Below are 16,396 nucleotides of genomic sequence, written 5' to 3' on the forward strand. Positions count from 1 at the left end.
CACTATAAATGGTTTGGATCAGAATTCCCAATACTGAGTAAAGCTACGAAGCGGACCAACTTCCTCCTTTGTGTGCGATGGATATTTTTGCGTACCTTGTGTGTAGTGTGAGTCCCTACACTTCCGAGCAATTTAAACATTATAAATCTTTAGCCTCTCATCTGCAAATTACAAACGGGTAGGTGCAGGACCTGCAGATGATGAAGGCGGCGAACAATAACACCGTCATTCGGACTAAGGTACGTGCTGCGTGTTTGCTTGTGAACCATCCCCTTAAGTTCCACAAACAAACGTACTTATTTTCTTTTTAACAGGGTATGTGATCGTTGATCATTCCTTCTTTCCTTTTATCTCACTCACTGAGGGCATGCACGTATGTGACTAAAAGAGAGAAAAGAAAGCAAGAGGATTCCAAACTTTATTTTTCACTTACCGCTATGAAAATGCATACTTTTGCCCAAGACGGAAGGTTGTTTATAATGAAATATTTTCATCTTACACCCAATAACCAAGCCGTCCGACTTCGTTTTGACATGTCCAAAATGAGGTTTCCCACAGTCTCCACCAAGCAGGAAACCAATAAAAACTCCATCCGTTGTGAAATTCTCTTCCTTTACGATCATGGGTGGCATTGCTGCACCCCCTAACACAGCAACGGTTCACCATGTTTCTATATTTCGGCCTTCTAAATCAAGCGAGAAACACAGCGAGTTCGTTTTGCGTGCAACAACAGTAGTCACGTCGCCTCCAGTGCGCTCCCAACATGGCGGCTCCCCCGGTAGCGACGTCAGCGATGGCGCGCCGTGCACAGGCCCTATAGAATATTTTTGAATCACTGAAAAATGTATTTATAAATTCACTTATTATTAATCAGACTTCGGCTCGAAGAAACTTTCCTGAACTAATCCTCTTCAACCATCGCTGTCCTCTTCCAGTTGCCTTTTGGCTATTCATGTAAAAATGCAGCACAATATGAGTATGAGGGCTTTGCACAGATTTCCACAGCTTGAATGTTTAAAAGCTTGTGAAGCAACTGGATTCACACAGGTGGACCGAGTCTATTGCGACTGTAATACTTTGTAGTTGCTGTCTTGTCTGCCTTTATTCCAGCCAGCCAGTCTCATCTAGTTCCTCTCCATTTGGCCCTACACTCCGTCAGCTTTATGAAGGTTGACTGCTGCTTTGCTCTCAAGAGTGTTTCCTCTACATCTGTTAACCCCAACCCCCCCCCCCCCTCTCCAACATCCCCCCACTTGCTATCTTTCACACTATTGTGCTGCTTGTCTGGAGGGACCTGCTGACACCAGTCATGGACGTCCACGATCAAAATACGTCAATCTTTCTTTTCTAAAGCACTAGTACCACCAAGGGATACTTAAAACATGTGTCTTGCACTTAACCACACCAGTGGACTTTATAGACGTCTTAGTGCAAGTCGATGTGCTGCTCTTTGACCATTATCAGAGCAATTAAAAGGCCCAAATTACACCGTAATGTGAGACGACGCAGATTAGACCCAGTGGAATTGTAAAAAGAAAACAAGTGCTTGTCTTTTTCATTATTTTTTTGTCGGAGAAGCCTTTTGTCATAATGTCAGGACTCCTTTGCGACTGCTACTCCACCTTCTCATAAAGATGAGTCTACACCATAAGAATTCAAGTTCTTAATGTATATTTAGCTATGCAAGCTTGCGGTCAAAGAGCTACTGGGTTTCGCAAAAAATGTGCTATTGAGAATTTTACCATTGGCCAGAGCAAGTCACAAGTCACAGAGGAAGAAGATACAGGGGAAACGACCCACCAGCCCTATGGCTAACAGTTTTGCATGACATACAGTATATTTGTGAAAATCAGTGTCAACAAACCTAAAAATGACCCATATACTTTGGCAAAAACTAACTGAATTCCTACTGTATTAGCCTAGTGAAAAAAATATAAAAGGTGATAAATACAGTACACACACAGAAAACACTAATGCCTGTTAGTAACAAAAATAAAATCATGTTTTTGTGTGATGCATCATTTTTGTATTGGAAAATGTGGCTTCAGAGTGCTCATGACAATTGATACAGGTGTCAAACTTAAGGTCAGGGGGCCAGATCCGGCCCACCACGTCATTTTATGTGGCCCGCCAAAGCGAATTATGTGGATCGACTAAATGTTTCTTGCTAAAATACAACAATTGCAAATGACTTCACTTTTAAAAACGTTCAGATATAGCAAGAATTTTGTTACCAATCACTCTTTGAAAATAAATGTAATAATATTTTAGCAACCAGTTTTTACTGGCCTCTGATTTCAAAATGTGTTATTCATCAATTTGTTGTTTATGTAATATGAGGCAATAATAAATTAATTTTGGGTCAAAGTCAAAACGGCCCTCCAACTGAAACCCTAACTACAATATGTCTCGCGACAAAAATTAGTTTGACACCAATGGTCTAAAGCCTTAGTCATCAAATTTCATGAAGCTGAATATTTTGCCGGGGTTCAGCCAGGGCCAAGACCTAAATCCAATTTAAAATTGCATTTTTTTTTGTAGTTTTTATACTTCTTAACTTTCTGTATTCACTAGTCATTCTCAGGCAAATCTTAATTATACCTTTATTTTCCACATTCTTAATGACAAGTATAGTTTTAAAAAAAAATAAAATATTTTCACTGACCCTGAAAAAACTTCTTTTCCATAGCCAAAATGACTGCATTAGCAGTTTGCATTCCACAGCAAAGCAAAACTGACAAAGGGGCTGGTTCCAGCAGCCCCCAACAAAATGAATTGTACACTTGATGAAATGTGTTCCTGGAGGATGACCCCCCCCCACACACACACACACACACACACACACACACCCGCCCACACACACACACACCCATTTACAACAGTCATTAGTGGCTCATGTCCATCGCGGGTGGAGGCGCAGTACTCAGCCTGTGTTTTCCAGTTGTGAAAGGGTGGCCAACAACCCCCCATTGTCATGCTTTTTTGAGCCATTCACATGAAGAACAAGAGTGGTGCTTTGCTTTATGATGCTAGTGAGTAAACCTCAGCAGGTGAGCTGCAGTCGCACTTAAACACAGTCTTGAATGCATGCTGGGCCTGTCGAAACTGCAGAGTGGCGCTCATTAGAGCGACAATGGAGAAATACAAATAAAGGCCGTTGGAAGATGTGCTGCTTATTAAACGTTGCAAATGTCCACCGGCGGACATGCTTAGCTTGGGCCCATGGCCACATCTCATGAAATCCAATGCAGGAGCTTGATCACAAATTACACATAGACAGTAATGCAAGATATTATTTATTCATTTAACAGGACAGTATGGTTATTATTGTGGTGTTATTTTGCAGAGGCGTAGGGTTGCACCATGTTGTTTAGAGGAGAGAGGGGCATTTTTTTTTCTTATTATCTACCTATCGTACTATACAGTATGTTAGACATCATGGCCATAGCCTATTTATACTGGTAGGAATAGACACTAATGTGGACACATTCATTTATCAAATTTGTCAAACTCATTTCCGTCATAGTTATGGTTTCTCTCTGTGGGGCGTTGTGACTTTGCAAACCATATAAGCCTAACAGTATGTCATATCACACACATCATAATTGTCCGCACATTTAGTTATTATACATTGCTAACATCCAATTGAATTTTAAATCAGAGTTCATAGAAAATGATGGCAGGCAAATGTGTAGCTTAATGTTAAGAACGTACTTTGTGAACAAGGTGCTTGCAATATCTTTAAAAGTGAGGGGGAAAATCTGCCAATTTTCTCCCAAAATGGCAAATATGTTTCTTGAGCAAGAACCATGAAGACCCTTTATTTACTAGTAGGCCCCATAAAATGAAGCCCCCTGGCCCAGCTGCACCTTACACTCTGTATATATTGTAAGTGCTATTTAATTGGTGTTTATCCAATCTGAAATGTGAGAAGTGTAATGAGAAAGAAGCAGAATCCAATCCAAAATTCATTTGAAGCGAATGTTGTGGCCAAGTAAGATTTAAACAGACACCAAACAGACCATTTTAGTTTTTATTTTCAGATCACATCAACACCGGGAGACAAACATGAATTGCACACTTTCGTATGGGTACGTACTTTCTCTCTCTCTCTCTCTCTCTCTCTCTTTCTCTCTTTTTTTACAAAAATAATATATTCACTAGAAGATGGAATGAAATACAAAATAAATAGACAGCTCAACAATAAACCAATTCCTCAGTATGGCATTGCACACTTGTGTAGGCATAGCAAGTCTCAGTCTGAGCAGCAGACGACTCATTGCTTGACGTCATCGATTATTGGAGGCCTTGGCTGGCGACTGCGTGTAAACGTGTACGCATGACACCGTGTCAGCATGGTGAAAGTCACTCCGTCTCCAACGGAGAGGCGCTTACCAACAAGAATAAGAGAACAGTGGGTACTGGCTCCACTCGGTCACGTTGCCATGGGGATAGGGATGCACGGCTTGCGCGGTGTAATCGGCGCTCAGGTGATGAGGATGGGGGTACTGGGCCGGACCCGAGCCGCTCCACTGACCCAGGGGCTGCTCGGCGCTGTAAGGGCCGTAGATGTGGTGGCCGAGAACGCCCGGCTTGCCGGCCTGGGCAACAGTCATGTTGAGCACCCCGGGGTAGTCTTGGGAGCCCGGCAGATGCTGGGGGGCGCAAGGGGAGGGGGCCACCTCGTGCGCGCGGGCCTTTGATGACTCGTGGTCAGGGACGGCGACGTCGGGGACGCGCGACTCGAAGCTGCTGCGACCCGAGCCGCTGGCGCTACTGCCGACGCTGGAGGACGGGGAGGGAGACTTTCCGTATTCGTGGAACCTGACGAGCCGAAGACACGAGATCAGTATTGTGCTTAACAGTGACAAGGTGCTGCCAAATTGCGCCAGTGGTGGGACGTAAGAAAGTTATCATTAAGGAATTCGTCATTTTTAGTTCGTTGGGATGCCATTGTTTTGATAGCATAAAGACGGAGCCAATGCTAATTAGCTCATTGTGTCAAGAAAAGCATTTTTCTCCCATTGTGCCGACTCATCCGAAATGGTCAACAATGCGGTGCTCGCGGGCACCAGATAGCCCCCGTGAGTAGCCCGCAGGCCTGTTCTATAAATAGCTCACCAGTAATGGGACAATTGTGATTTCCAAGGAATGCTGTAGTTGTGATCCTTTGAAAATGTGAACACTGACAGACATTTGTTGAAAAAAAAAATATTGATCATATTCGGGCTGCACGACATTGGGAAAACATGCAATATGCGATATGGATGTTGACTACAGTTGATATTGGTATTATAGCGATATTTCTCATGTATCTAAAGAAATGACATTTTTGTTATCTAATGAAAGAAGTACATTATTTTCATGCAGCAAAATAAGCAAGCTCAATGTGTTCTTAGTTAATTCATTTTAATTCCCCTAGATAATGTCCAACTATTGGGCGGCGATGCGCCTTTAAGTTTGCATCTGCATGATCAAATTCAGATAAAAGCATACAATTCCATAAGAAAATTATTGCATATCTTTGTGATAAGCCAGCCCTAGATAATATTCGTATTATCTGTTTCCTTATATTGTGAGAAATGATTAACATGATCAGTGTCTTCACATAAAGATCATTAATTATAACATATAATATTAACTAGGGCCCGACCGAGCCAGAAGCTAATTCCGATATATGGCAGAATAAAATTCTGTTCACCAATTAATCGTCCAATTCCTGTAAAAATCGATTTATAATGAATAAAATAACGTATTTTTTGTGCTCTCAATGCTTACAACAATAAAGAATTTGAATTAGAGTCAGAACCTTTGACTTTGTCCTTCAGTATTTGTAGTAGTAGCTCTCTGCTTCCAAAAGGTGGGTTACTCTGTTCTATATAATTGACCATAAAATTCCATTTCTACTTTTGTACTTAAGTACATTTCAGAGTCCATTTCTTTTTACCTTTAGCTAAAGGGGTGAAATCTGTACTTCAACTTTTACCTCGGTCTTTCTTGACACAAATATTTGTACTTCTGCTCAGGTAGAGTGTGAGTAATTTTCCACCCCGATCTTTGCCAGTAGTCACCTGTAAGGCTGGTAGGATGCCGGAGCAGGAACCAGTTGCTCTGTGTTGTAAATATCCCGTGATTCAGCAGCAGGAGGGGAGGCGTTCCTGGCGCTGTGCTCCCTCTCTGCGGACCAAGGGGAGTAGCGCTCCTCCTTGATGTCGTTGACCTCTTTCCTCTTTTGCAGCTCTGCTTCGTCTCCCTCGTAACCCTCAAACGACGACCGGCAGAAATCTGTGACGGCATAAACCCTCAGATTCAACTCCCCACAAGGAGACAAAAGAAAACATCTCGAGAGCCAGCCAAGGAAAGCAAAGCTCTTTTCTCACTTCCAATTGTAATGACCATTTGGTCTCACACGACTAATTTGCTTTTTATGGAAACGCCAGTTCCGCTTGTTTCCAGAGAGTACCAAGTGTTCATTTAAGCCACTTATAGAACACTGAGGGAGAGCATATTTTATGGGCCCGATTCACCAATATTTCCTCAAGAATTTGTTAAGAGAAAAAGTGGGTTTTTCAACAACATGATTATAACAATATTGTATGTTAAATCCATTCAAAACCATTCTGCTAACGCTTAAAGAGGAAGTCAACTCCAAAATGTTATTTACAATAACATGTTCTATGCACCCCCATTTAGTTTGTGGAATATGAATTAAGCAGAGAAATTGACTTCGATCACAGGGGGCGGCCATCTTGCCACCTGCTGTTGACTGAAAATAACATCACAGTTGCTTGCTAACATCACCTGACCAAACCCAGAAAAACAGGTGAGCCTTGATGGTCATTACCTGAGCTCTTAGGCACTGTGATATCATTTTCAGTCAAGTGAAAAAAAATGGCCACCTCCTGTGATGGATAAAAAACGGTGGATTTTTCTTAATTTGTATTCCACAAATGCAATATTAATCAGAATCCTGTGTCTAGCCTAATCGGGATGCACAGAACACATTATTGTAAAGAAACCTTTTGACTTGACTTCCTTCTTTAAATTCTGTGGAATGTTCTTAAGAGAATGGTGAATGCCACGTTCTTCTTCAGACTTGAAAAATGTGCCCATTTCCCCCAAATTTCTTTCATTTCTGAAGCACATGGACGATTCAAGCATCTGAAGAGGAAATGATCCAATACCTGATGGACTGTCCTCCTCAGATTCCCTGTTCATTTCCGAAAGTTTGACTTTCTTGTCGAGGTCGCCCGGGTTCTTGTTTGTGCGCCTGCAGAGGAGCACCAGCATCAATCAATCCAATTTCAGCATATCAATCAAAAATCCTGTTCATCTTTTTAACCGCCATGTCAGTACCTTTTCTTAGTTGTGCCTTCGTCGCGGAAACCTTTGGCAAACGGGTTATGGTCAATCTTCAGTTTGGTGATCTGTGGGTGAAGACGTCAAAAGTAGATCAAGAATCTCAGTCCACTGTTGGGGCCTTAGCAGCTGCGTAGCCTACAGAAAGTGACCTTTGTGTTCTGGTAGGCGGTGACTGCGGTGAAGGACGTCTCCGGGAAGGTGAAAGTCTGGAAAACGCTCCAGCGGACGCTGAACAGGTCGTCGGCTTGCACGATGTGGAAGCGCGGGTGGTAGCGATGCATGGAGTGCAAGATAATCTGTGGACGGGCAGAAACCAGCTCAAATTCTGTACTCTTACCGGCCGCAATGAATCTGTTTTCAATTTACGTGTCCGTGTTGGTCAAGAGTATTGTTGGTGAGCTTGAGCTTGAGGAAGGAGATGGACTGCTTCATCCAGTGGCTCCCCGGGGCCGGAGAGTCGGGGTGCAGGTACGTCCTGCAGGGGGGCTGAGGCTCCGCTTTTCCCGCCACCTCCCATTTCTCTTTATTCCACTGTGGGATGGAGACAGAATGTCATTAAAGGCTAATCTGTCATACAGAGCGAGGTGAGTGACAGAGAGGGAAGTTCATCTCCCCTTCCCACAGTGAGAAGAGGAAGATAGAGGGGAGAGTGATGGCCGGCTGTACCACCCACTGAGATAGCGGGGTAGTACAGTGGGCTCCCAGCAGGGGATAGAAAAACAGGATGAGATAGCACCCTTTGATGTTCAATGTTAGTAAAGGGGGCTGGGGGGGGGGGGGGGGGTGACAAACTTGTCTGGGGAGACTGAGAGAAATCAACAGGCGAAGCTATACAAATAAGGGGAGAACATGTGTCTTAATTCGATGAGCAAGTGAAACTGACCCTATTGTAAGGTTAAAAGTGGCTTTTCAGTGTGTAACTTACAAGGGAAATGGATCATTTCAGAAATTTGCAAGTAGGGTCAATAACATTGGTCAACAATTGTTTACTAGTATTTTTAATGAGAGATGCAAATCTAGATGATTTTTTTTTCTGGATGATTCCAAATCTGCCCTCGTTTTTTCTCTAGCAAGTTTTCATGATAATAATATAAAAACAGTACTATGTGCTATATTTAGTACTGTTTATGAATTAAGGGTTGGATTCAGCAATAGGTGGATTCTTTTTTCCTACAGTGTCATAGCTATAATAGTAAAATCCATTTTGCACAAGTTTTTATCGGGCAACTTAAAAACAAAAAAAATTGGAAATATCTCAAAAACCTGATGTGCTGATACAAAAGAAAAATCCACTTTTTAAATCGGCGTCAAAAATACTCTCAGGGACACATAGAGCCATCCCTGATATAATTTGATATATATCCGATGTATAAATTTCCAGTGTAATGAGACAAACACAAAGTTTATGATTTTTCTTTTCCCATTTCGGGTTTTTACACGTCAAGACGAATGAACACAGTCATGCTATTGCTGCTATTAAGGATCACCGCAATAAGAGAAGATTATTATTAGATTTTTTTTTACCTTATATCTGAAGCCATCCTCTGGCACCATATCAACCAGTAAAATGTACTTGGCGCAAGGAATAAGACCGGACAGATTGACTTTGCAGTGTGGAAACATTCTCCTGGAAAACAAGTGAGCACGCGAGAGAATGCAAGAAGAAGACACAAATCGCTTTTGAACATTATTGCTGATGTTTTTGCGCATCTCACCTGCCCGGCTTTGTGATGATCATCTCTGTCCCGATCTCATGGAAGGTCCTCCAGAGTTCGGGGTCCTCCAGAGTCATGCGGATGTTGCCCTGGAGATAAGCATCACCCGAAGCCATGGCAGAGGCAGGAGGGCCGTTGAAGTTGGCCTTCAAGTCTACAAGACAAATAAGATGCATCAGGCTACAATTAACTTTTTTTTTTTAAATAAAGTACTGATTATTGTGCAAAAAAGGCTACTTACCCCTGATGGACTGCATTATCAAGATGCAGAAGTGTAATGTATATCAAAAAAAAAAAAAGTCCTGCGTAGCCGGCCCAAAAGGAATCCAAGTAATGATATCCACTCTTCTTTTTCTCTTGCGTAAAAAAGAAATCCAGTCATTTAGTCAAGTTGCATCGCTGATGTGAGGCATCCTTAAGTCGTTCGCTGTGGGATGGCCGTGACTTTTAAGGGGGCTTCTGCAGTGGGTGGGGTCAGGCCGGCCATTCCCAGGCTTTGAAGTGGCACAATGATGAGTCAGTGTCCCGCTGTGATTGGAGGTGGCAGAAATCAAAGAAACTTAACAGAGCCTTGATACCGTCCCCACAGGAAGAGAGTCGGAGGAAATGCATCTTTATTAACTGCTAAGAGACTTTTAAACAAATATGGACGTACTTTCCTGCCTGCAGATCGGGGATGGAGAGGCAGCGGCACCAAAAGCTGTGTAAAGATCATTCACACAGACGCAACTGCACACAAAAAAGTGTGTGCGCAACGTGCTAAATGACCTATTCACTTAATCCCACAAAAGGGATAGAAATGATGTCAAGGGTACAGCTAGTGAAGAGGAGGAGGTGGTTCATATTGTGCCATTCCAGGACAGTTACAAAAAAAAAAAAAACTCCAAACAATTGGCATTTGACAGAGTCGAGTCACATATGTGCAAGTCATAAATAAGACTCAAGTCTTAACCTTCAAGTTTTGGCAAAAAAACAAGCAAGTCAAGCTATTTAATCACGCTCAATCACAACATACTTTTGCACATTAGCCACTTTGCATTGAGCGATAGTTAGCTGTAGCCTACTGACAAATTCCAAAACACATAGCCTACTTTTTTTTCTAATGATCCCATCCTAAAATAGTCTTCGTATAGTCCAGGACTTTATTATGTTCTCAACTTAACATATAACCAGCATGAAGCTTAGTTCATGTTTGACCAACTATCCATGAGCTAACTGTAGCTGTAAAGCTAACCTATCTTACCTGCATCTGTAGGTTTCATAGTAAGAAAGTTAGATGTCGTAGTTGTATCTATTGTCTGTGAGTTGCAAACTTTGTATGTTGCTGTTCTGTTTTTCTCCTATGTTGTCAAAAATCTATTCTTGAATCTAAATGTAATAAACATTGTCTCTCCCGCCATACTTGCTTCATGATATCATAGCTTGGGCCTACTGGTGGCCCGCCAGGTTCGCATGCACTACACAAAAAGTTTTATTTCTATAACCAAACAAATCGCAGACTATCTTACGTACAGACCTTTAAATTTAAACAGACAAGTCTTGTTCAGTCATGTAGTTCAAGTCTAAGTCAAGTCAAGCTTCAGGAATACCAATTCAAAGTCAAGTCGAGTCTTTTTATCAAATTTATCCAACCGAGTCCTAAAACGGGCGTCTTAAATAGGACTCGAAGCGAGCCCTGTTATTCGAGTCCCCCACCTCTGTCATTTCCTAATATTAAACTCATGCTCATCTTCTTTTCAATAAAAGAAATAACACTGGGAGGGAAAGCCAGTGTAAATCCATAATGGCGTGATGATAACACTGTAGCGCTCCTTCAACAGGTACATGTTGCCTGAGGGCGTCCTATCATGCCTGCAGCGCTGCCACCAGTGGGTGTGTGTGTGTATTGGGACTGTCTAGACAGGCCCGCGCTCTGACAGATAATCTCATTAGGCTAGTTTCCCTGAGCGGGGCTAGTTTCTGCATGTGCTGAAAGCCTGTGTATAGACTGGCAATTAACAACCAGTTAGCACCACAAGCCCAAAGTCAGCCCTGAAAGGGACAGGAGGGACAAACAATAAAGACCTGCCGCAACAACCCGGCCGTCCTTCCGCCGTCCGCATGCGGTCGAGTCCCCGGATGTCGTACGTGGGCTCGTCCCCGCTTGTGTCATAGCATGTTAATGCAGGCCACACAAAGAAGATTTGAATTGAAGTGATCTTTACATCTCGGTCAACCCTTTTTTCTTGCACCGTCACACCACTTCCTCTGAACTTTCTCATTGTTTTCCCGTGCTGCATACATACAGAGCCTTCTCTTAACACCTTTGCACAAAAGCCGTTTCCAGTAACTATGTGGAGAGGGACCCATTTAATGCACTTGAAACGAGCGTACTTTAGTGGACATTTTGGCACTGTGCAATCAGAAATATCAGGGTGCATCAAGATTCCCTGTGAAAATATTGACGGCCTTGTTTCACACTCCCGTGCCGGGTCGATGAGGAATGAAAGGGAAAATAACACGCAGCTTGTAATGATGCACTTGAAGATGCAGGGAGCTCCATGCAATCATTTTACAACCAAGTGATGTTAAATGCGGGCTTCTCTCAGAACAACCCCCCGCCTCCACCTCTAACACCCTTTTCCTCGCCGTGGTGGCACAACATTGGCCTTGAAGAAGTGTGACGTGTTTTTATCCTCCTTATGTGAAACCAGTTGTTGCCGAGGAGTTATTAATCACAGGTTGCGTGTGGGTCTCCTCACTTAGCATTTAGCATTTAGCACAAGGCTGCATTGGCATCCTCTTCAACCAATTCAGAGGTCATTGGTCAATCTCAGTCAGCGTTTAGGGGTTAACATCTTGTCTGAGGGTAAATAGACTTTCCCCTTAATTCATCTTCACACCTCTTTACACTGCTTAACGTCTAATAATTGTTGTTTATTTACTGCTCCTCACACCCGCCTTCAGGCCTGAGGGGATCAACCTGGAAAACCAGTCCATATCTCCCAGTGTTACACTGAAAAAACACTCACAGGCTACTTTTAAATACCGTATGTAGTATAGTATAGTATAGTATAGTATAGTATAGTATAGTATAATGTTGGAATGTTTGTTACCACTTTTATTCAGACCGATACCAGTATGAGTATTCACTCTTTGAAGAACTTACCAATACCGAATACCGATCCCGCTAGTACTTTTGATGTATAAAATTTCATTTATGATGTTCATTTCGATGTTAGATGTTTTTGGGGGCTTAAGTATTGGTGGCTGGTATCGGCAAGCATCCATGAGTACCTGATACCTTTAAAATAAGGCTGGTATCAGCCCGATACACTACCGTACTTGCAGTACAAGACTGTATTGTATAGAGTTTTAATTCATGGCCTAACTGAATTTAATTATGTGCATTGTACACATTTTTTAATCTCCGGCTGTCTTTCCATCATTACTTGCTGCATTTTAAGTTGTTTTTGGTGTCTTTTGTCTTAACACTTTGCTTGAAAACATGTGTGACCATTGTTTATGGAAAGCACTTAATTTTACTTTACGGCCATGAGTTCATTGGGAAATTAGCAAAGAAAGTGCTTGTGGTACTACTGACTGTACTCTTCACTACAAATACACCTACACTTTTTACAGTTTAAGTAGGCCACTGAAATATACCATATGTAGCAGTGACTCATTGCACTCCTTTTCTTATTATGGGGTGTCATCACATAATGGTACACCAAAAGTAGCAAGAATCTAATGCATGACTAAAAAAAAAAACATCCTTAGTTGTAACTATAATGCACCTTACCTTTACAAAATAACTCATATCAATAAACACATGCGGTCACAAGTGCTAATGCTTATGACTGCAGCAAAGCATGCTGGGAATGTCGCTTTTCCAATGCATTGTGAAGTCCCAATGACATGACACAAAAACTACTAATCATGTCAAAAAGTCATTTATTGTGTAAGAGAAATATGTTAATCTTTTTTTTAAATTTAGGCGTTTTAATTAGCGACTAATTTGCATGCATTTCTAACGTTCTTGCATGACTTTAGTTCGTATAATTTGATCATGCGCAGCAGTACGGGTGATGCAGTCAGTCTTATGAGGGAAGCGTATGCACACTGTTGGCCGTTGGTTCGATGGTCTGTTCTTACTGGCCAATGACACCGACATTATACATTATTCTTTTTTCTCAACTTTTGACACAGCTACCGATGTAATGTCCAGTATTGGCCGACAATAACTTCTATCTCTCACATTCACACACAAAAATACCTCCCATACTCACAAAGAAATGTCACTCACAGGAAAAACACAAAAACACTTCCCATGCACAAAAAACTCTCACAAGCTTAAAAAAAAAAGCCTCTCACTTTGTGTGAGAGACCTTTAGTGTGTGTGACTACAATTATTTTTCATTTATATAGGGAACTTACCTTCTTGCCTATTTAGTCACATTACTTACTTGACTACACTGTAAAACACACTTGTATATATATATTTTTTTAAACTAAAATAGGAATTTAAGTTGGAAAAACTTTAAAATCTAAATTATTGACATGTATGGCAATGATGTTAGTGAGTGCAACAAAGCAAGCAAGTTGCTTGCTCCAAAACAATTTCCTGAGTTTTTTTTTTACCTTTATCTTTAATTTGGGGTGGCCAATACAAGGGACAACAGTTCTGTAAAGTCTTATATCTTTGTTGTGAAATGCCATTTTTCTCAACAGCAAAACTTAAAATACTTGAATTGCTCAACTTAAATTTTGTTATCAGTTTGTTGCTTTGAAATTTTGAGTTTACGAACTTTATTTTTTTTACAGTGTACCTGCTACATTACTCACTTACATACAATTCAAATAATATGTTCCAAACACAGTTGCAATCAGTGAGGGGTTGGCAACAGGAAGTGATCCGCACACAATTGTACATTTAGTTCACTGTGCTGCCCAAGCGCTTGATATTGGGGAAAAAAAAGGCCGATCAGGTTTGTAAGCCTTTCAGCAGTGCCAGTGGCAATTCCATGACATAGTGAGGGGTTACAGGTGAGACTGGCGAGGCCACAGCATGGCCTTGGGACAAAACTGGGTGCCCGGACCCGAGTGAAAGGAGGCCACCTGAATATTTTGAGCCAAGCCTGACTGACGGGTATATCCTCACTTATCTCGCTCACACGCAGTCAGACATCCAGGACACAGATCGCCTCGGCCACTGAGGTTCCACCTCCCTGGTGTCAGCATATCGGCCATTTGCTTTCACTGCACGGATCCCCCTGTGCTCCACTGTTAACAGCTGCCAATATACAGCCCGGGCCGAGGATCAGACGGCTCTCTAGCGGCCCAATAAAGAGCCCCCGGAGTGGACTGACGAGAAATCTCACACCTTTCACTCACATTAGCCATGCAGCATACCCTTTTGATGCCTAAGTGGCCACTTTGAGGGGTTTGTAGAGATAGGAGCCTCCTGGCTGGCTGCAGGGCCATCATGGAACAAGCTCAAGCGTGTGTGGCGCACCTTTAAATCAAAACATCATGTGTAATCTAGGACACCGTGGAGAATCCCAACATAACTGCGACGCTAGATGCAGTGTCTGTATTTGTAATCAAATTAAATGTCAAACCTCTAAAAAGTGAGCGTCCCATCTAGCAAGCAGGGGTCGGTTACAATCACATTTGGTCCCCCACATAAGAAAACAAAGCCCACATCTCACTCAGGCAAAGGGACAAATGACAACTTCGCAACACTTCATAAGAAACTGCTGGAAGTTGCTAATGAAGACTAATGACTTCCCTCGCGTCACAGACTTCACACCCGAGTGTACGAGCCCTTTGAGCAACAAAGTGGTACACAGGGTGGTCTGTTCTTGAAAAGCGCCGTTTCACTGCAAATGTGCTGCATATTTCGTTTTCTGAAAGATGGCACACCTTGAGAAATAAGAGGTAGACAAGCAAAAGCATAGGCAATTATGTCATAGGATGGAGTGATTGATTATTAGGGTTCCCACAGAACATCTTAAGTGAGTTACTACCACGCAACTCACGACACAGCTGGTCTGTAACTAAACACAGTGTAGCTCAGCCTCTGGCTCTAGTGGAGGTTGTGGCGAGTAAACTTTAGGCTAGGGGTGCTCAATCCCGGTCCTCAAGAGCCGCTATCCAGCTTGTTTTCCATCTCTCCCTACCTGAACACACTTGATACAAATGATCACAATCGTTATCAGGCTTGTGCAAAGCTTGGTGATGAGCGGATCATTTAAATCAGGTGTGTTGCAGGCAGGGAGAGATGGAAAACAGGCTGGATAAGGGCTCTTGGGGGCCGGGATTGAGCACCTCCGCTTTAGGCAGTACCTCATTGTTGGTGATCACCTTTCACCTTTCTATCCCCTTGACTAACCCCCATTGAATAAATGTAATAATAAAAATAAATGTAATAATAAAAATAAAAATTTGGCAGGGCGAACTGGGGCGGGCGGGGTTCCACTGTATAGTTTTATGTTGTAATATCACCATTCGCCACTAGATGGCAGACATGGCTCAGTTGCACTTGCACTGGGTTACTACACTACAACGTGCGTAGGCATCTAATTTGGGATTTGGAATGACATGCAGGACAGACATAATACATAAATAATAAAATTGAGTTAATTCTGTGGAAAAAAATGAAAATTTTTTCTTGCATTTAATTTTGGTTTGCTGTTCAGTGCTGTTCCTGCACAAGAGCCTTTTTGCATGCCCAAAAAATATGTAGTTTATATATACTTAGATATATGTATATAAAATCATTTAACCACTTTGTTTTTCAAGGCTGGAGTTTTAAAATGACATTTTTGGCACACATACATCTGGTTACGGAGTGTGTGGTCCCATGTGGCCCCCAGTGGCCTTTTATTGTGTGCAGCATGTAGCACACCTGTGAAATTCTCATACTGTCTAACGAGGAACAGGACATGCCATGCCTTTAAGGTGGATGGCTTGTCGGCAAAGATGTGCTCACTAGATATGTACACAGAAAAAGGTTGAAATGAGCAAAACCAAGTGTTGCATTTATGTATTTTTTCAGGTCATGAACGTACTCAGGCAGCAAAAAAATACGACAAGTCTGATAAAGGTCAAGAGAAATTGTCTTGTGCATGTGGTGGACCTTATGACCACTTGTAATGAGGCAAACAGCTGGAAGCTATTTGTAGTTGACGCTTTGTCTTTTATTGAACATGCCTTAGAAAAGTTAATGCTTGATTATAATTTGATCATAATTTCAGGGTTTGAATAATGTAATTAGTTCAAGTGTAAAAATGTCCCAATGAAGATTTGGCCAAATACACAAATTAGGAGTTAAGAAG

The 16,396-nt window shown here is 42.0% G+C and overlaps 1 protein-coding gene across 1 annotated transcript; it reads right to left on the reverse strand.

Annotated features, from left to right (window-relative positions):
• Window positions 1-4,248: 4,248 nt before the first annotated feature.
• On the reverse strand, window positions 4,249-10,058 carry tbx16 (T-box transcription factor 16). Its single transcript, XM_086030950.1, has 10 exons — window positions 9,733-10,058; window positions 9,319-9,605; window positions 9,078-9,231; window positions 8,887-8,989; window positions 7,729-7,893; window positions 7,512-7,658; window positions 7,357-7,427; window positions 7,185-7,270; window positions 6,072-6,285; window positions 4,249-4,824 (listed from the first exon to the last, which is right to left on the reverse strand). Exons 2-10 carry the CDS (start codon window positions 9,332-9,334, stop codon window positions 4,392-4,394), a joined length of 1,389 nt encoding a protein of 462 aa, XP_085887076.1. The 5' UTR covers window positions 9,335-9,605; window positions 9,733-10,058; the 3' UTR covers window positions 4,249-4,391.
• Window positions 10,059-16,396: the final 6,338 nt, after the last annotated feature.

This window comes from Filicampus tigris, chromosome 5 (assembly GCF_054856515.1).
Source record: "Filicampus tigris isolate MCC_2025a chromosome 5, RoL_Ftig_1.0, whole genome shotgun sequence".
Taxonomy (NCBI): Eukaryota; Metazoa; Chordata; class Actinopteri; order Syngnathiformes; family Syngnathidae; genus Filicampus; species Filicampus tigris.